Source organism: Podarcis melisellensis (genome assembly GCF_964234715.1).
Source record: "Podarcis melisellensis genome assembly, chromosome: 5".
Classification (NCBI taxonomy): Eukaryota; Metazoa; Chordata; class Lepidosauria; order Squamata; family Lacertidae; genus Podarcis; species Podarcis melisellensis.
Window position 1 is genome coordinate 91652049 of NC_138537.1, and position 21069 is coordinate 91673117.

The 21069-nt window shown below is 43.4% G+C and overlaps 1 protein-coding gene across 1 annotated transcript in view; it reads right to left on the minus strand.

The window, feature by feature from the left end:
- UVSSA (UV stimulated scaffold protein A) overlaps positions 1-20086 on the minus strand; it is a 57601-nt gene extending 37515 nt beyond the window's left edge. Inside the window, exons 1-6 of the mRNA XM_081911748.1 lie at positions 19940-20086; positions 18494-18824; positions 17766-17886; positions 16838-17254; positions 15779-15888; positions 11777-11905 (exon numbers count right to left, since the gene is read on the minus strand). Of these exons, the coding sequence (XP_081767874.1) occupies positions 11777-11905; positions 15779-15888; positions 16838-17254; positions 17766-17886; positions 18494-18824; positions 19940-20037 (1206 nt within the window). The 5' untranslated portion in view covers positions 20038-20086. The remainder of the gene's footprint in view (positions 1-11776; positions 11906-15778; positions 15889-16837; positions 17255-17765; positions 17887-18493; positions 18825-19939) is intronic.
- Between the last annotated feature and the right edge of the window lie 983 nt (positions 20087-21069).

A 21069-nucleotide genomic window follows, 5' to 3' on the forward strand; every position in this document is an offset into this window, starting at 1 on the left:
CAGCATTCTTTTAACGAGGAAGTGCGCTCCCACCTTGAGGCAGCTAGTTAACACATAAATGCCTTTTTAAGACAACTACAGTGGTACCTCGGGTTACAGACGCTTCAGGTTACAGACTCCGCTAACCCAGAAATAGTACATCGGGTTAAGAACTTTGCTTCAGGATGAGAACAGAAATCGCACAGCTGCGGCGGCGCGGGAGGCCCCATTAGCTAAAGTGGTACCTCAGGTTAAGAACAGTTTCAGGTTAAGAATGGACCTCCAGAACGAATTAAGTTCATAACCCGAGGTACTACTGTGTTGTGGAGCACTGGGACAGTCACTTTAAAATGCCCCTATTGTACATTTACTTTCAAATATAAACCAATAAAAATTATGGTTCAGGTGACACTCATTTAGTTTCAAACCATTATGCTTGCCAGTATAAGGTTCAATTTGGCCACTTGCAATTTTCAGCTTTTACAAACAACTCGTGTGTGTGTGTGTGTACATACACACACATATCTCCTGGGTTTTGTCCTACTCCTAGAAAAACACAACTGTTTAAGGAATTATTTCCACTCCTTAAAACCACTATCCAGAATGAGGATGGAAAGCAAATCACAACTCATATAGAGACTAAACTGTGGACGTGCCCAAGGATTAAGGTTTTCTGGGAAATGATCTATAATGAATTGAAAAAGGTACTTAAGTACACGTTCCTTAAGAAACCAGAGGCCTTTCCTCTGGGCATAGTTGGCCAATTGGTGTCAAAGAAGGATAGAACTTTCTTTATGTATGCTACAACAGCAGCAAGAATACTCATCGCAAAGTACTGGAAGACGCAAGATCTACCCACCGTGGAAGAATGGCAGATGAAGGTGATAGACTATATGGGACTGGCAGAGATGACGAGCAGAATCCGGGACCAGAGAAGAGATACGGCGGAAGAGGATTGGGGAAAATTTAAAGAATATCTAAAGAAATACTGTAAAATTAATGAATGTTAGAAAGATGCTGGATTATAAATTAAGGGGTTAAGTGTGGCAAAGGAAAATTTAAAGAAATTAAATAATATTAAAATTAAGTCAAAAGTAAGGGAAGAATTTGCTGACAATTTAATCAGAAATTAGAATACAGAAAGGGGAGGTATGAGGAAGTCGGGAAAGTAAGTTATAAGAAAGGAAAATCAGAATTTATACGTGTTTTATGTTTGTATTTTTCTTCTATATTGTCTTTCTATTTTGTTTTCTTTTTATGTGTGTTGTGTATAAACTTGTGAAAATCTGAATAAAAAATTATTTTTAAAAAAAACATATAGAGACTAAACTGGTTGTTCTCATCACATTACTTGTGAACAAAACAAGCAGCTGGGATCCATCGAAGCAGTTCAGTTAGTGCATGGACTTCTGGCTGTGCAACTGAACTCGCCCCAGGTCTGTTCTGGGGTTTTCCCCAACCTCCCAAATCAGATTTGGAGAGGACCTGGTGGCAGGTGGTAGAAGAGAGAGAGAAATTTCCATAGCACAGTCAGAATTCCTTGCACTAATGAAACTGCTTCGTCAAATACAGCCCTTTATAATTTTTAGTGGAGAGCTATTTAAATATAAAATACATTTCTCCTATATATTTAGCAACATTTCTTTTCAAATATCCACAACCTAGCTCAAACCTTACTGTTTTCTGCTAATCAAGCTTCGGAGGTTTTCTAGCCCACCAACTTATTATTGCATCCTCCTTTGGAATCTTAATAATATTTCCCCAAATGTTAATATAATCTCATTATGTGTTCTTCCCACTGAATAACCAGGCACCTCCTACAATTATTTCCTGTGATCTTCCCGCACCATCCATGGCAGCTGGTGCTACTGGGGGGCATGTCCAATGAGAGGTGGCAGGGCCGTGGCCAAGTTCTTCTGGTTTTCTACCCATCCTCCTTTGCAAAAATACTGTGAACATAACATTGCAGTTTTGCAAACAGCAGTTAACTGAACTACAGGGTTTTACTTTGCTTCAGAAGAGGGTCTCCAATGACACAATCTTCCAGTGTGGTTTCATGCCACAATAACTGTACATTGCTCAGAAGTAAGCCAAACTGAACTCAATGGGGACCGCTCATAAGTATGTAAAAGATTGCAGCCTGAATTGGTTAGTCTTAATGGAGCTACACATGGGGCGTGGGTGGCGCTGTGGGTTAAATCACAGAGCCTAGGACTTGCCGATCAGAAGGTCGGCGGTTCGAATCCCCGCGACGGGGTGACCTCCCGTTGCTCAGTCCCTGCTCCTGCCAACCTAGCAGTTCGAAAGCACGTCAAAGTGCAAGTAGATAAATAGGTACCACTCCAGCGGGAAGGTAAACGGCGTTTCCGTGCGCTGCTCTGGTTCGCCAGAAGCGGCTTAGTCATGCTGGCCACACGCCCCGGAAGCTGTACACCGGTTCCCTCGGCCAATAAAGCGAGATAAGCGCTGCAACCCCGGAGTCGGTCACGACTGGACCTATAATGGCGCTACACAAGATGGTTAACAAGGGGCCTAATAAATTTCTAGACTTATGGGGGCAATATTATGCCCCTTCCCTAGCTTATTAACTTTTTCAATAATGTGAAATAAAATGGAGAGGTATTAAGTACACTAGAACCCGGAACACCACGGTTAAAATCAGCTATGCCCCCGAGCACAGCTGAAACCAACCACCACCTGATGGCAAACAGAGTCTCTCTCCCTTCCTAGTTCTTCCTCTGAAAATAGCTCCCTCATGAAGAGACTAGGGCTAGAGGGTGGAGCCTATGATCAATCTTTTGATCAATGTGCAGTGGCCATATTGCCAGAGACATAGCATTTCAATATTCACTTTTCTTTCTACTGCAAATAACTCTGCTTCTGGAGCCGACTCTGGAAAAAACTGTATTATACAAGCAAAAGAAATGGCCAAGAATTCACAGATCTGGTGAGGTGCATGTGTATATAACAAGAAGCTACAGCTAATTGTTCACTGCATCTGGGCTCATTAACATTTTGTTGCCAGATTTCTTGTTCTGCCTTTCTGAGCACTTTTCATTCCTTTCCCCCCAGCCCGAGAAATCTCTTTCTTTCAGGTATGGCTATGTGGCAGGCTTGGTTTTCCTTCCTCTAACATGATGTAAGGCCTCCTCAGATAAGTGAACTCTAAACTTCATTTGTCTTTCAGCAGGCTTGATGACTATGCATTTAAAAACCCATTTTATCTTATAAACTAAAAATTAAATGTACTCAGCTGTGATGGTCATCATTGCATCTGCTATTTATATGCTAATACCCTCACTGGAAGATCTTGCAAATTATTCCACCTACCAATATTTCATGTGCATCTACTCACAGTCAACTAAATATTTTTTCCAAGAGGAGAGAGGATTTTTTTTTTACCAAGGAATTAATACTTACTGCAGTGGAACCAATTTATATGGGCAACTTTATGTGAATGCATTTTGAATTCAGCCATGATGTAAAATATAGTCAAGTCATCTTAAATGAAGGAAAACTACAATTTGTGTAACCAAATCACGTAGTGTTCATTAGCAGAGTATAAAAGCCTTTTGGAATGACTGACAATATAGGGCAAAACAAGGTACCTTGCTGGAAATGAGATTTTTACAACTTCTACACCTGTTAAATCATAAATGTAAATGTCACATTAACCAATCTGTAAACAATTTGCTTTTCTCTTTCTTAAAACTGCAGTAAAACACTGGGCTAGGAATTCGCTGTGAATTCAGAATACTACCTACTGTATTTGTATGCTGCTTTTCTTGTACAAAATTAAAAGACTGCTCTCTTAAAGAGCTCTTTATCTGCATAGGCAACCCCCAATTTGCACCTGGGTTGCATTCCAGGTCATCGCGCACAACAGCGAAGCCCCCATAAGCTGGTTCCACCTCCTTTTCCAGCCACTTCCAAGTTTCTGCGATGCACACGTCTGCGGTCGTGCATCAATTGGAGGCACGTATATCTGTTGTTGCCTGTAGTATATATCAACAATGTATGGAGAAGGGTGGTGATGGTTGCAGAACTTCCAGGTCGGCTTTATGGTACTAGAGCTTGTTCCTCTCAATGGGCAATCAGTGTCTGACCATTACAGTGGTACCTCCGGTTGCGGGTGGGATCCATTCCGGACATCCAGCCGGATCCTGAGGTTTTCGCAACCGGAGAGACCGCTTCTGCGCACGCGGTAGTAGAGCGCTTCTGCACATGCGCGTGTGGCAAAAACCCGGAAATATACTTCTGGGTTTGCTGCTTACGTATCCTGAAGTTTACGTAACCGGAGGGCTACATAAGCAGAGGTACGATGGTATTTCCCTTTCCCCTTCCCTTTCCTTCCCTATTAAGTAGCTCCAAATTTGTCCAACAAGATCCTGTTGGGAACAATTTTATTGCTTACTGAGATAAAGGAGTATTGTATGCACTACCTTGCTTAAACACAAAGCGCTAAAAAGTATTGTTACTCCTCCTCCTTTTTGCTATGAGTTAGTTCTATGGTGGAGTTCTAATTTTTATCAGACAAAAAATATATAACTTTCTTGATCATCCATGTAACCAGGAAAAATGAGGTTGTATCCAATTAAGTTCTACTCAAGAGAAGGCCCACTGAAATTAATGAACCTAAGTCAGTCATGCCCATTAATTTCAATAGGTCTATTTTGAGTAGGACTAGCATGGAAGACCGGGCACGATCCAGCAAAAAGTGACCCACTTATACCCATGTTGAGATGAGCAAGATGTTTAAGCAACATCCTGAAATTCTGTTTCACACAAATGTTGCTTTGCCTAATTATTTCCCTAGGCATGTTATGTTGCATAAATGTTTTGATTTGGCAAGCTTTAATTACCAACAACATCGTTTAAGTCAGAAAGAGAAGACTGCCTAGAACTGGAATGTAGGCAACTTTGGTTAATGTGAAACAGACAAGAGGCTGGTTTTGAGATCTGAGCTAGAAGGAGGATAGGAATGTTGGGACCTCTATGATGTACTTTAAATTATTCCCATAGTCAACCCCTGCCGTTTACTCCTATGAAAAAAAGTGTAGCAGTTGAGGACACCACTGTAATTAGGCAAGATCTCTTCCCTCATCTCTAACAGGGAAAGAAGGGTGGTCTCTACTGAGAACATACCTGGACTGTTTCTTTAATCTATCCATCACAGAGACAAGCATCTTAATAATTTTCTTTAAAAGTAGACTGCAGTGGGAATCATCTGCTGTAAAAGGCAGTTAGGGCTATGATCTGCCCCCTGAATATTAGTTCCCTAAAATGGACCGCGAAGTTGAGCAGTGTAATGGGGTACTGTAAGTTCTCCCATCCACCCAACTTGATTCAGGTTGCCCAAGATGGCAACTCCTCCCTGGGCCAACACTCTCCTCACTGAAGAAAAACCACCTGCAGCCAAAAGAAAAAGGAAGGGGGGGCAGTCAAAATGAACCTGTTTCCTTCACAGAGGAGCAGCTTCTAGAGACTGTTAGGTAGAGAGAAACAGGTTTCAGCAGCGACCCAAGCAAGGAGGAAAGTCATCAGCCCCGGAAAGCTACGGACTGAGATGCCACCAAAATTCAAGTCTCCATTCTTTGGGAAAGAGAGCCAGACCACAAGGCGAAAGGGCAGGGGGAGCAAGACTCTAACCTAGGAATAAAGAAACTTCCATTACTCCCCCTCCCAAATTAAAAAAAAAAATGCTTTATTTTTCTTGCCTTTGCCTACCCTCTAGTGGACACTGCCACAGTAACTCCAAGTTCTTTTATAGCCAAGGCTTATTTTTTGGGATTAAACAGCTTTTGCCTGCTGCCCCCTTTCTCTGGAGAATGAGGGAAGACCACCCCTTGTTTTCCTCTTGCTGCATTATTAAATGCTGTGCACCACTGGCTTAAGAGTCAAACAAAGGCTAGCCTTCTGGAGCCAAGAGCCCAGCAGAGCCCTACAGAGCTATCTGCTCTGGCCCTGCCTGTGACCTCTGACCCTTCAGAGGTAGCATGCTACATAAAAAATGGGTGGAGAATGTCAGCAAAACCACACAACCAGTTCACGGAAACGAAGGCGCAAGGCACACCTAGAACCATCCTCTACCACAAATACAAACCCATCCAAGCCATGATGTGCTACAAGCAGACAAATAATTCTAGTTCACTGATACAACACAGCCAAATCACAGGCTTCAAAAGAAGGTACCCACACATACAGACAGTATAAACTTGCCAAGCGCTTAGACAAGCTTTGAAGACAGATGCTTCTTAGGAACTACAAACCTGGGCAGAATGCCACCTTCATGCATCTATTTAGCTGTGCCACACTTTCTTCCAAGGAAAAGCTTTTATGCTCAGAACATCTTAAACCTCTTTCCAGTATGGATGTAGGCGAGTATTACTTACTAACCAAATACCCCTATGTGATTCAACGCAGCTACATAGCAGTGAAATTGTATTTCACCTGGCCATTCTAGAGTCAGGGTGGCATAATGGTTAGAGTGTTGGACTAGGACCTGGGAGACCAGGGTTCAAATCCCCCCTCAGCCATGAAACTCACCGGGTGACCTTGGGCCAGTCACCATCTCTTAGCCTAACCTACCTCACAGGATTGTTGTAGGATGAAATGGGGAGGAGAACCACCTTGAGCTCCTTGGAAGAAGAGGTGGTATATAAATATAAATAATAATGATGATGATGATGATAATTCCATAGCAATGATAAAAAGCCTGATCTGCAATCTAGCAAGCCAGATTTTAATAGAATAATAGAATCACTTATTTTGAGCATATAACAGAAAACTGGCCTGTAAAAGCAATATTCAAAGCATCTTACAAAAGATAAACAAAAAATCTAAAAATCTAAAAAAAGAGAAAAAAGACCAGAGAAGAAAGACCATTTTTTCTCTGGGAATTATAATAATGCTATTATTCCTCTGCTGTACCTGATGCAATATGCTAGTAAGTTACATGGTACCTTCAGAACAGTGTAGTAAAAAAAAAAAACGCTTCGAAATCTGACACAAATCTTAGCAATCTTAGTTCTATGAATGTTTTGTGGGGGAAGGACTGTAATTTATCCATATGAGTATTACAAAATAAGTGAGGGGTAACTATTAAGGGATATACTTTTGCCAAATTATTAAGTGACACAACCTCATTTCTAATCACCCCAAGACAATCCCTCCCTCTATGTATTAAAATGCCTTTTAATCTCATTTCCACCCCTGATTGCACTCATTCTTGTACCATCATATTTCTGACCTGTACTGTACTAAGACTACCAATATTCCTTAGAGCCAGTTTGCACATTACACAGGAGTGGGGAGAAGAGACGTCTCATTGGTTCACCCTTTGCCTTGTTCTACCTTTGCTGGGACTGATGAGGACAGCTGGACCAGTCACACCTGCACTGAAAGCATCTTTGAAATTTAGAGATCACATTTCTCCCCAAGGGCAGAGAAAGAGCTGCCCAAGAACCCTGAAATTCTCATGTTATAGCCTATATTATGCAGAGAATTCGCAGAAAATAGGTGGCACCCCTTTTATGTACTAAACCAACAGCAACCAGCAACAACAGCAACATTAATCGATATCTTGACCAGGGAAAAAGTTGCCATTTCCCCTAAGTTTATACTACATGTGTGAGTGGATATGGAGGAAAAATGTAAAAATACAGTGGTGCCTCGCAAGACGAAATTAATTCGTTCCGCAAGTCTTTTCGTCTTGCGAGTTTTTCGTCTTGCGAAGCACGGTTTCGCATAGGAATGCATTGAAAATCAATCAATGCGTTCCTATGGAAACCGCCTTCAGACCAGGTCCGGGGACAATCTGTCCCCCGACCTCTTCTGAAGGCCGGCGGGGGGCGAAAGTCTTTGCTCCCCCCCCCTGCCTTCCCGGGACAGCGGAGACTTCTCCCCTGTCCCGGGGCGATTTTAAAATGCTGGCGGGCGGCAGCGAAGTCCTGGACCTCTTCTAGAGGCTGGCGGGGGGCAAAAGTCTTTGCTCCCCCCACCTGCCTTCAAAAGCCGTCCGGGATAACGGGAAGCGCTTCCCTGCTATCCCGGACTGCTTTTAAAATGCTGGCGGTGGGGAGCAAAGCCTTTCGGCCCCCGCCGGCCTTCCTGGACCTCTTCTGAAGTCCGGAGGGGGGGGGGAAGGCTTTGCTCCCCACCGCCAGCATTTAAAAGAGGTCCCCGGAGATTTCCCTATGGGCTTTCTTCTTGCGAAGCAAGCCCATAGGGAAAATCGTCTAGCGAAGCGACGCAAAAACCGAAAAACCCTTTCGTCTTGCGGTTTTTTCGTCTTGCGAGGCATTCGTCTTGCGGGGCACCACTGTATGCACTTCTTTGCAGAACTTTCATGTAACGTTAAAACATAGTTTAATAAACTATAGGTAATAAACCATGGGTGGAATTCAACATCCCACTCTACTGAATATCAGCTTGCCAGATGAAACAAATCTTCCACTTCTGCCAATTGGCAGATTAATATTCTACAGTCTTTTAAATGAAGCTGTGGGAAGAAGGAGAGGCATTGCTTAGTTTTAATTATTTACTTGTGTTTTTATGTTGCATTTTATTCTGAGAACCACCCTGAGATCTTTCGATGAAGGGTGGTATATAAATTTAAATAACAACAGCAATTATTACAGTCAGCACGGGGGTGGGGGGGAGCTTCTGCATATGGGTTTTTTTGGACTAGGACTTGCCAATCATAAGGTCGGCGGTTCGAATCCCCGCAATGGGGTGAGCTCCCGTTGCTCGGTCCCTGCTCCTGCCAACCTAGCAGTTTGAAAGCATGTCAAAGTGCAAGTAGATAAATAGGTACCGCTCCGGCGGGAAGGTAAACGGCGTTTCCGTGCGCTGCTCTGTTTCGCCAGAAGCGGCTTAGTCATGCTGGCCACATGACCCAGAAGCTGTACGCCGGCTCCCTCGGCCAATAAAGCGAGATGAGCGCCGCAACCCCAGAGTCGGCCACGACTGGACCTAATGGTCAGGGGTCCCTTTACCTTTACCACATGCTTAACATTATGTGTACACTAGGTCAGTTCAATGTGACAGCTTTTTATGTGTGCCTTCATTTGTAAACTATTCTTCAGCTCTTATTTACAGAATTTGTGGATTATCAATGCTTCATAACACAATTTTTGATAAGAAGATTACTCTTAACAATATCCTTCACAAAACTAAAGCTGGGGAAGAGAAATACTGCTATTTTTATTTTAAGCTACAAAAGCCGATTTCTTTTGTGTTTTTATGCACTGGAAATGAATTAGATGATAAGTAAGCATAACTACCGAGAAATGTAGCACAGGTAAAAAATACTAGGCAGTTATGAGATATTTTGCATTTAACACTTTAGCCTCATGAAGATCTTTGGGGAAAGATTCATGCCATACATAAAGATAAGAACATTAGTTAAGAACGGCTAATTTAAGGTACTGTCTAGAAATGAGTGCATTTTCAATTTAAATATTGATGGGAGCTATAATATTCTATTCACCACAAACACACACATTCAAATCATGTGGGCAGAAGCAGCTCCCAGAATGCTGGATGTGCTCCCTCTACTGGCCACCTGAAATAATTTTAGCTACATATTCAGATAGAAGTTGCATTGATTTCAACAGGATCTACTGCCAAATTAAGTGTGCTCTGAATTGCCTTAGAAGCAAACGAAAACAAAAATCCAGTTCCCAGAAAAATTGAGAGGGAGAAAAAAGCACAATGTAGCTTTGGGGTGGGGGAAGGATTCAAGTCAAATTTAAAACATCTTCAAAAATACAGCTCTCAGCAAATGCTAATATTTATTTTCACTAAGAGTATATGAATTCATGCCAGTGTTCACATATGCCCAGATAGAAACTTGAAATCTAGTGCTGGCCTGACCTGATCATGCTTTGCAGAATCTTATTGTATATAAGTCTAAGGACCTAGAGCCAACACAGTTCTGGCATATGAAGTGCCAATTTAAAAAGATAGGTAAGGTTCAGTTCAGACATTTCAACAGATAATGGTTAAGAAAAGTTAACCATGGCTTAGCATAGGGCCCAAATTGACAACCTAAAATTATGAGCATTGCTTCATCTGCCATGACATTTTACCATCCAGATTGCCAGATGGGCGGGGTAGAAGTAATAAATTATTATTATTATTATTATTGAGACCTTTGTGAATCTTGAACTTAATACTCTGTTTACAACATACGGACTTGTCAAATGTGTTCTTATAAAGATCTCTGTGGCATCACTGTACGGGCAACTGATGGCAAGAATGATCCACCATTGCATGTGTTCTGTTTTCACCACTGTCATAACTGCACCCCTTCATTCTGCAGTTTCTCTTTGCTAGTGAACAAATAGTAGTATTGCCCTGCATGTGAAGAGGGGTTCCTCAGTCGAATTCCCTTTTGCTGGAGACTCAAATGTCTGAACATTTTTTGGGTAGATCATAACTTCTTTCATAAGCCAGTGAGAACTTAGTGCTTTCTATATTTTCTTAGACTTGCTGATCAGAAGGTTGGTGGTTCGAATACCCGCAATGGGGTGAGCTCCCGATGCTCAGTCCCAGCTCCTGCCAACCTAGCAGTTCGAAAGCACGTCAAAGTGCAAGTAGATAAATAGGTACCGCTCCAGCAGGAAGGTAAATGGCGTTTCTGTGCACTGCTCTGGTTCGCCAGAAGCGGCTTAGTCATGCTGGCCACATGACCCGGAAGCTGTATGCCGGCTCCCTCGGCCAATAAAGCGAGATGAGCGCCGCAACCCCAGAGTCGGTCACGATTGGACCTAATGGTCAGGGGTCCCTTTACCTTTACACTGTACCTCTCTATGCGTATACCAAACAGGTGGGAAGAGGGAAGTAGGACTGCAGCTACTGGCCTCAAACCCACCCACCCCATACCCACATGTTCAATATGTAAGCGCATAGGCTCTCCTTTCCTACGCCCTGTCTAATCTGTGTTACTCAGAAGTGACTTCAAACTTATTTTAGACATAGAGGACTAGTGTGTCAACGGCTCCTCAATTTTAGGACCAAGCTCAATTGGTCCTAAATTGGCTGACCATAGCCCTCTCTAGGCATTGTGGCCCCTCATATAATGACAGGTAGAATGTGGGTACAAAAATGTGGAAGCAAAAGTAGAAGTTATTAAAATGTAGTTTTAATAATCATGGAACATTATTCTTTAAGATTTCACACTATGGGAAACCCTTCACTAAAAGACTAACTATACTGCGTGTTGACTAGGACTAATGCATGGCTGATTTTATGATATGTGAAATTACCCAATACAGCAGCTTTAGGGGACAAGTGAAATCAGTTACCCCAAGAAAAGCAATTTGATAAAAAGATGAGACGACTTTGATTTTTCTACAGCAATCTCTCACCCCATCTCGGTTACCACTGTGTTCAGTATATATTGCTCTGTGTTCAGTATATATTGTTCAGTATATAAATGCTCTGTTATTTAAAGACACAGCAAGCTATGAAGCTCAGAGAGAAATCTAGATAATTAATACAAAGCAGGTTCAAAGATATTAAGTTTTATGAAAAGTTTAAAGAGATTTTTAAAAATGATTTGCATGTTAAATTTATAATCCCGCCTTTTATTGCAGCATGATTCTGGCATGAGTTACAAACAGTTCAAGACAATGAAAGATCCTGGTCTCTAGAAAGGAAACCCCCCCCCCCCGGAACCAAGGTATATATACAAGACTACGATATGCCATATTGAGGCCATATTGTGACATTATGTTCTAAATTCAGGTCACGTATTCCTCAAACTATACCAGAAATATTTAACTTAACTCACCATTGTCATCTTCCTGTCTTTAAAACCAATATTCATTTCCTTACATTTCTCTGTTGCACGCTCCAATTTGTTTTTAAGATCAATGGCTTGTCTTAGATGTTCATCATTTATTCCAGCCCTTGTGAACAACTATAAAATAAAAACCTCAACATTAGCTGACTCAGCATTCACATACATGCCAAAATTTCATGCACATTTTGCATGCCACAGGAATTTGTAATACAGATAACTCACAACTTTTGCACATTTAATTTGTGTGCCATTCAGCTTCACACACCGCTGGTTAATAAAAAGTAAAGGTAGCCACCACCAAACTCATATTAGGGAAATACATTTATTAGATGAGATGGCAAATAATGTGGGGGGTAGGATCTGGTTGCTTATAATGTTGTGATTTTAGATGAAGATATTGGCAGGATGCTCATCCAATGTGCAGATGACTCCTAACTGGGAGGGGTAGCTAATGCTGCAGAAGACAGAACTGGGATTCAAGATGACCTTAACTGATTGGAGAACTGGGCCCAAACTCACAAAATGAATTTCAGTAGGGACAAATGTAAGGTTCTGCACTTAGGCAGGAAGAACCAGCTGCAGAAATATAGGATGGGAGACACCTGGCTTGCCAGTAGTACATGTGAAAAGGATCTAGGGGTCTTAATAGACCACAAGTTGAACGTAAGTCAACAGTGTGATGCAGAAGGGGAAAGCTAATGTTATTCTAGGCTGCATCAACAGAAGTCTAGTGTCCAGGTCAAGGGAAGTACAGTGGTGCCTCGCAAGAAATAATTAATCCATTCCGCGAGTCTCTTCGTCTTGCGGGTTTCTTCGTCTTGCGAAGCACGGCTATTAGCGGCTTAGCGGCTACAGGTATAAACTCGTTCCCGCAACTGCAAGCCTCGACCCCTAGGGAGCATCTGGCCATTGCATAAGCCTCGTCTGGCCTCTTAAGCAGTCCCTCCTGATGCGCTTACATAACACAAGCCCTGACCGCCGCCATCCCAGCGACCCCGGAAGATAAGATCTGCAGCAAGCACCCCGCACCTCCGATCCCGGGGCGCGCTCAGCCAAAGCGTCCCCGGACAGGGAGAGAGCAAGGCCCAGAGGGAGGAGTCTCCGGCAATGCCATCAACGGCTCCGCCGCAGCTCCGGGTCCTGGAGCCCACCGGCTGCCGACTGCCTTTACTGTATTTTGCTGCAGGAGCCTCCTCTGCACCGGGATCCTGGCGCGCTCCCTCCGTCTCTCCATGCCTTTTTGGTGAGTGGCATGCTCGGGCTGACTTTAGACGACCCACAGCGGGGCTTCCCTCGGCCGCGCGACCGGAGCTCGCCTTTGCGGTCACTTTGACAGGCGATGGCGCCACCCTCAGCCTCGGTTCGGGGGCACCGGCTGCTGGCAAATGGGTGCCCCCTTCTTCCCTTGACAGGGATCATCTCCCCCCGCTTCCTCGGAGATGGGCAGGCAAAACTTTTCATGTCCCCCCCCCCGCCCAGTCTGCCGTCCTCGGGATCTAGCGGTCGCCGCGCGCGCTAAGAGCGCATATGGGGAAATCCCACCCCGAGCCGGGTGTCGCCGCCAGGTCCCCTCCCAGTTCTAAGGCTGAAGCCTGGGAACTTTTCGAAGCGGCGCAGGGCAGCATCACCACCGGCGGTGTTTCCGGACGCTAATACTGTAATGTATCGATTGCTATTACAGTAACGGCTTAGCGGCTTTAAGAAAAACGAAACGTCTTGCGAAGCAAGCCCATAGGGAAAATCGTCTTGCGAAGTGACGCAAAAACCGAAAAACCCTTTCGTCTTGCGCGTTTTTCGTTTTGCGAGGCATTCGTCTTGCGGGGCACCACTGTAATAGTACCACTCTATTCTGCTTTGGTCAAACCACACCTGGAGTCCTGTGTCCAGTGCTGGGCACCACAATTTAAGAAGGATATTGACAAGTTTGAATATGGGCAGAAGAGGGTGATCAAGATGATAAAGGGTCTGGAAACTAAGTCTTATGAGGAACGGTTGAGGAAGTTGCTGAGACTGAGACTGAGATGTGATATAACAGCCACCTTCAAATATCTAAAGTGCTGCAGATGAAAAAGCAAACCAATGTCTTCAAGTTACAAGAAATGAGATTCCAGTTAAACATTAGGAAGTACTTTATGACAGTAAGAGCTGTTCACCAGTGGAGCAGACTCCCTCAAGAGGTTGTGTATTGGAGGTTTTTTATGCAGAGGTTAGATGGCCATATGTCATCTATGCTCTAGTTGGGATTCTTGGATTGCAGGGGGTTGGACTAGATGACCCCTGAGATCCCTTCCAACTCTGCAGTTCTGATTCTATGTAATGCCAGTCCTCCAACAGTGATTTCCAAAGCAGAAGTATTCTGATATCAAGAATTTTTAGAAAGGAAAGGCTTACCTTCAGGTCCAGTATACCTGAAGGAGCGTCTTCACCCCCATCGTTCTGCCCGGACGCTGAGGTCCAGCGCCGAGGGCCTTCTGGTGGTTCCCTCATTGCGAGAAGCAAAGCTACAGGGAACCAGGCAGAGGGTCTTCTCGGTAGTGGCGCCCGCCCTGTGGAACGCCCTTCCAGCAGATGTCAAAGCGATAAACAACTACCTGACATTCAGAAGACATCTTAAGGCAGCCCTGTTCAGGGAAGTTTTTAACGTGTGGTATTTTACTGTATTTTTGGTTTCTATGGAAGCCGCCCAGAGTGGCTGGGGAGGCCCAGCCAGATGGGCGGGGTATAAATTATTATTATTATTATTATTATTATTATTACCTAAGATTAACTATATTACAAGCATCCTGGAAACCACCCAAACCCTATTCTCGTCAATCAAAATACAACAGAGTAGGGGCCAAGTAACTCTGTCTTACCACCAGTGCTTACTTTTCCCAATCCAAAAGAACGATGACTGGCTAGATTTTCCTGTTGCATCTGATTAAGATCCTAGTACCAAGGATTACAATAAATGTCCATTTTCTGCCTTAACTAGCGTTACTGTACTTGTCAGGGAAACTATAACGCTGACTGCACCATTAAGAAAGCGCACACACACAGAATCTTCTCTCCACTGGGTTAACTTTTTGAATAGAAATTTATGAAAGCTTTTTAAACCGTGAGATTATGAAAGTTTTGGTTGAAATCCGAGGAGATGGAAATAAAGGAATGTGTGACACCTCCCTCGAATACTGAACACAGCTCAGAAATAAAACATCAGTACAGTGGTGCCTCGCAAGACGAAATTAATTCGTTCTGCAAGTCTTTTCGTCTTGCGAGTTTTTCGTCTTGCGAAGCACGGTTTCCCATAGGAATGCATTAAAAATCAATTAATGTGTTCCTATGGAAACCGCCTTCAGACCAGGTCCGGGGACAGTCTGTCCCCCGACCTCTTCTGAAGGCCGGCGGGGGGCGAAAGTCTTTGCTCCCCCCTGCCTGCCTTCCCGGGAGAGCGGAAAACACAGCGCTGCCTTCCCGCTCTCCCGGGAAGGCAGGCGGGGGGAGCAAAGACTTTTGCCCCCCGCCGGCCTTCAGAAGAGGTCCCCTGCTATCCCGGACCGCTTTTAAAATGCTGGCGGTGGGGAGCAAAGCCTTTCGGCCCCCGCCGGCCTTCCTGGACCTCTTCTGAAGGCCGGAGGGGGGGGAAGGCTTTGCTCCCCACCGCCAGCATTTAAAAGAGGTCCCCAGAGATTTCCCTATGGGCTTTCTTCTTGCGAAGCAAGCCCATAGGGAAATTCGTCTTCCGAAGCAACTCGCAAACGGAAAACCCTTTCGTCTTGCGGGTTTTTCGTCTTGCGAGGCATTCGTCTTGCGGGGCACCACTGTATAAGTTTGCAAGGCTCCAAGTTCACAAAAAACAATGCTAAATGTGCTTTCAATTCAAGAATGCTGAAGTTAGTGTAGAGCCCAGGGGAACTAAAACACCACATGAGCATATTAGCATTTTGACACACAGAGAATAAACAAAATACAGAATTTATTTTTATTCTCAATGGAAGAGTTTTTCCTCACCTGAATCCATGACTGAACAGAAGGCATGAATTTGTTTCTGATGAGCTTATAAGCGTCTGTAGCGTTATTTATTATAGCTGTATTGTCTTCATTCTCCTGCAATTTCACATCTAGCAGGGGAAAAACAGACAATGAGCAAATGCATATCAGATTCACAGAATGTTTTGGTACTGTATTAATTTATTTACTTATTTATTACATTTATATCTCACCTACCCTCTAACCTCAAGGTGGCATACATGGTTCTCTTATCTTAGCAGCCTCCAACTTAGTAGGTTCACCTAAAAGCAATAGGATATTTCTCCACACAATCTCTCCTCCCACCAATCTGGTTTTATAATTCAGTGGCTGCCACCACAAGAGTTTAGTGAGTAACTAGACGCTTAAATAACTATTAGTAATACTAATGCATCACCTTCCACACATTTCTCAAGGCAATGTACAAAGTACAGTAAACAACAAAAAACAACAAAGAAAACAGCAGCAGATATTTTTTTAAAAAGCAATACGAAGTAGACACTCATGCTATGGTGCTAAGCTATGACCTATTCTGCTATGACTAGACACTTGAAATAAGGAAGATACTGAAAAACAGTAGAAAAAAGGCCGAATGATCTCTTGATAGGTCTTAATTTGAAATCTGTGACTTCCAACCTTTTTTTCAAGCCCTACTCGCAAAAATCAACAGTCAGAGGAAAGCAGGCCAGGAGAAATATATTTTCCACCCAGGAACGGCAACATACAGTGGTACCTCTGGATACGAACGGGTTCAGTTCTGGAGCCCCGTTCGCCTCCTGAAGTAAACGTAACAAGTGTCTGCGCGTCTCCAAGCATGACATCATTTTGAGCGTCTGCTCAAACATGCTCCGTTACTTCCACGTCGCCGCAGAGCACAACCCAAAAATATTTAACTTGAAGCTACTTCAACCCAAGGTATGACTGTACTTATAACAGATTCTAAATACTTGGTTATTAGCTGACCAGTGAAGATGATCATTTAAACTTTAATTAAAAGCAGTGTATTGTAATTAATGATTACGTTCCACAGAATCCCAATACCTGTGGCTATTTCAAGATTGAGACTGTATTTATGAGATCCAAGACCATGGCTCCGAACAAAGGTGGCATAGTCATCTTCTCCACTGGCGGCAGCAGAAGTCAATTCGGAATTTAAAGAGTCTTCCATGCCTCCATTCTCCTCCATTTCGCTATTCAAGTCTTTTTTGTTACCAGCTTTCGGAACCAGAGAGATGGAAGGAAGGTCCTTGCTGCAGCAAGGCTGCTCATTATCGTCAAGGAAATGTGCCTGTTGAGCTGCCCTCTCCACAGAAGAGCAGGAAACAGTTTTGTCCAGTTCAGCCGTCCTCCAATTGACTGTTTCCGTGTCATTTGCCATGAAGTCAAAGGGATCTGGCATCAGAAGCTGAAAACAATTCTCCATCTCGGTCAGCACAGCTTCGATTTCTTGTGACATATCTGTCAAGTGGTGGTAGTTTTAAAATACTGCCATAAAAATACAGAAATATCACATACACCAAAATAAGCTTGTTCCCACAGAAGTTATTTTTGGACAGAGTTTAGTCTACTTTTTGCCTATGAAACTCTTTCATAACGCTATTAAATGTTTTCATATGTATTTTTTTTATCTTGTATTTTTATTATGTGAACCGCCCTGATATCTACGGATGAAGGGCGATATACCAATTTAATACATAATAATATAAATAAATAACCACTTTCCTTATTAAAATTACTAGTACAGTCGAACCTCGAAAGTCGAACGCCTTGCGAGACGAACATTTTGGCTCCCGAACAGTTTGTGCTTCCTGCAGCCAATCGGAAGCAGCACCTTGGTTCCTGAACATTTCGGAAATCGAACAGACTTCCGGAATGGATTGCATTCGACTTCCAAGGTACGACTGTATTGACATCTTCAAATGAAATTAGGACTAATGAACCACCCATTAAGGCACTAAACTCCACTCACCTGCCATTTCCCTCTCAGCTTTTTTGGCTTTTTCTTTGTAAATATTATCCAACCTTTTTTGTTTCTCTTCATCTCTCTTCCTTTCTGCTAGAGTTCTGGCATTTGTATCTTGAAAATCTACCTACAGAATTGTAGAATATGTTTCATTATTTTTGCCGTTGCTGAAAACGTATCGTGCATGTCAAGGCAAATTTTCTTCGGTGGTCAACATCTGAAAGGAACCGACTGCACAAAATAATACTTTCAGATGTTTCTAAAGCATCTGTTTTTGAGCTAACAATAAAAGCTTCTTCTCAGAAGCTTAGGGCAAATCTCACAGCAAGTCCTTACTAGAAGTAGCACAACGTGATACTAATACGGATTGTGTTCTATGATTTTCTGTTCACAGATTTTCTTAAGCCATTCCGGTTTAAGAATACTTACCTTTTTTGTTTCAAATACTTAAACGATGCAAACTTTCAGTAGAAACACACATCTGATGCAGGAAATTCATTTTTCAGTGTCGTGTTTGTTAAATAATGAGTATTTTAGTATTACCAATCAGTCTATGTGCAGCAGCACTTTAAAGTAATATAATATGGGTCTTTCGTCTACTTATTTATAAAGAACCATTTTTTTTTGTTCACATTTAACATATTTACGTCTGCTAGCAATGAACTAAACATTTCCAACACTTTATTCGTATAAAGCCACTAAGCACTCAGTCAAGAAAGTGAATATTTAAGTACCTTCTTATTCTGTTTTAGGAAATGGAATCCTAGTGAAAGTTTCTTGTAGGCCTCTCCATATTTCTCATGCCACTCCTGTACAGATTTAATGGCAGCTCTTTTTAGCTTTTGTGCCACTTCAACCGGTGGGGGAAGTGGCTGATCATAGTCTGTTTCCACTGTGAGCTCCAAGAACTCTTGGAAGTTTGAAATGATTAAAGTCCTAAACTGATGGGAACGGGTGAAGAGTTCATCCACAACTTGAAATGCTGACAGCCGAATCTCTGCGTGCTCTTGATTCAGCTGTGTCATCAACAAGTGATAAACATGAGTAATATGCTCATCGGAGGACCTTTGGGAAAGTAACCAGCATGATTAGCAGGAAAGCAAATACAGTACCGTCAACAGTGAAGTTTTTGTTTTTTTTAAAGTAACACCCGGCACAAGAAGAAAACTAATTCTCCCCAATTGCTTAACTTACTTCTGAACAAGCATGCGCAGGATTGCACCGCCCTCTCCAAATAATAATATAAAGAACAGCAGACAGCCACCATGGAAACGTTTGTTTTTAAAAGAAAGATTCCCAGATTTGCTTTTTATCATATTCTTTTTAAAAGAAAGGTTCCCAAATTTGCTTTTTACAGCAGCTGAGATTCTTTATGCACAAAAAACGGAAAGATGAAGAAGTTCCCACCAAAGGAGGACGGATAAGTAAAGAGAAGGACTATGTGGAATCGGCAAATTTAACAGCTAAAATAAGAGAACTCAACAACGATTGCTTTATGAAAGAACAGAAGCCCTTTTTGGACCATTTAAAGAAATATTATAGTATGATGAATTCGCGAGCAGGGTTTGGACCACAAGTAACAGAACTGGATGAGAGATTGTTGCGTTATTGTGATGATAATAAAAGAGGGGAGACAAGGTGCAGTAAAGAGGAGGAATAAAACACACCATGGAAAAATTACGGTAGATGGGAAGCAGAGAACAAGAAAATAAACGTATTGGAATGATGTGAACTTTTTGGAAATTTAATAAAAATATATCCTAAAAGGAAAAAAAGAAAGAAGAGGAAGGAAAGGTTCCCAGATGAAAATGATGGACTTTGCAAAACTGGCCAAACTGACAGGAAAAATCCCAAACCAGCATGATCAAGTATTCCAAAAGGACTGGAGTAAATTGTAATTAACCATTGTAAGCAATTAACATCGCTAGTAGGGGTTGTAATGAGGATTTTCCTACCATGCTATATTTAAATTTTGAGTTCTTCTGCAATGAGTGCAATTAGAATTGGGAAAGGTACAAAAGGCAAGGATTATAGTGTAAAGGTTGATTTTGAAAGCCATGAGGCGGGAGGGAAATAGGCTTTACAGGGAAGTAAAGTGGATAATAATGATGCGAATGTATATTATTAAATGGAAATATAATAAAATAAAGGGGGGATATTCTACATCGAGAGGTTCCTACTTGCACATCTTCTTCAGCTCCTTGAGCTTGGCGGGGTCCAGGCGCGGCTCCCCCGACGTCGTGAGCTCCTCCACCAGCTGAGGCAGCTTGCCGTCCATTTCTGAAGGGGAAACGCGGCTGCCCGAAGGGACGAGGGCGAAGAGACGGGCGCCTTTGCTAAGGCAACGAAGCCGCGGCTCTCTCTCGCCCGGAGCCCATTCCTTTCTGCGCTGGGAGACGCAGGCCGCGGAAGGAGCCGGAGGAAGGCCTCGGCCTCTCCCAGCCGCCGAGCCCGCCCCCTTCGTCAGGCTGCCGGGAGAGGAAGGCGGGGAGGAGTCCGGAGGGGAAGGGGAGAAGGGAAGGGCTGCCCCCGCCCTACGGTCGAGCCGCGGCGGCCTCAAAGCAGCCGGGCGAGCGCCGGGAAGGACGGGGGGCTTCTTCTTCTTCTGCCGGCTGGCTTCACTTCAGCTTCGCACGGCTCGCCGGCTGCGGCTGTTGCCGGGCGGAGATAGTCGTGTCCCTTTATCGGCAACTTTGAGGCTGGATTACAGCCGCACGTTCTGTTTGGGCTGCCCTTGCCGCAGAAATTCCAGTTCCAGGAAGGTGGAAGCTAAGGCTGTTGCCCCCCTAATCCATAATTCAGTTGCTAAGGCTGGTGCCCCCTAATCAATAATTCTATTGCTAAGGCTGGTGCCCCCCAATCCAGAATTCTGTTGCTAAGGCTGATGCGCCCTAATCCATAATTCTGTTGCTAAGGCTGATGCCCCCTAATCCATAATTCTGTTGCTAAGGCTGATGCCCCCTAATCCATAATTCTGTTGCTAAGGCTGATGCCCCCTAATCCATAATTCTGTTGCTGAGGCTGATGCCCCCCCTAATCAATAATTCTGTTGCTAAGGCTGATGCCCCCTAATCAATAATTCTGTTGCTAAGGCTGGTGCCCCCCTAATCAACAATTCTGTTGCTAAGGCTGATGCCCCACAATCCATAATTCTGTTGCTAAGGCTGGTGCCCCCCTAATCAATAATTCTGTTGCTAAGGCTGGTGCCCCCTAATCAATAATTCTGTTGCTAAGGCTGGTGCCCCACAATCCATAATTCTGTTGCTAAGGCTGGTGCCTCCCCAATCCATAATTCTGTTGCTAAGGCTGA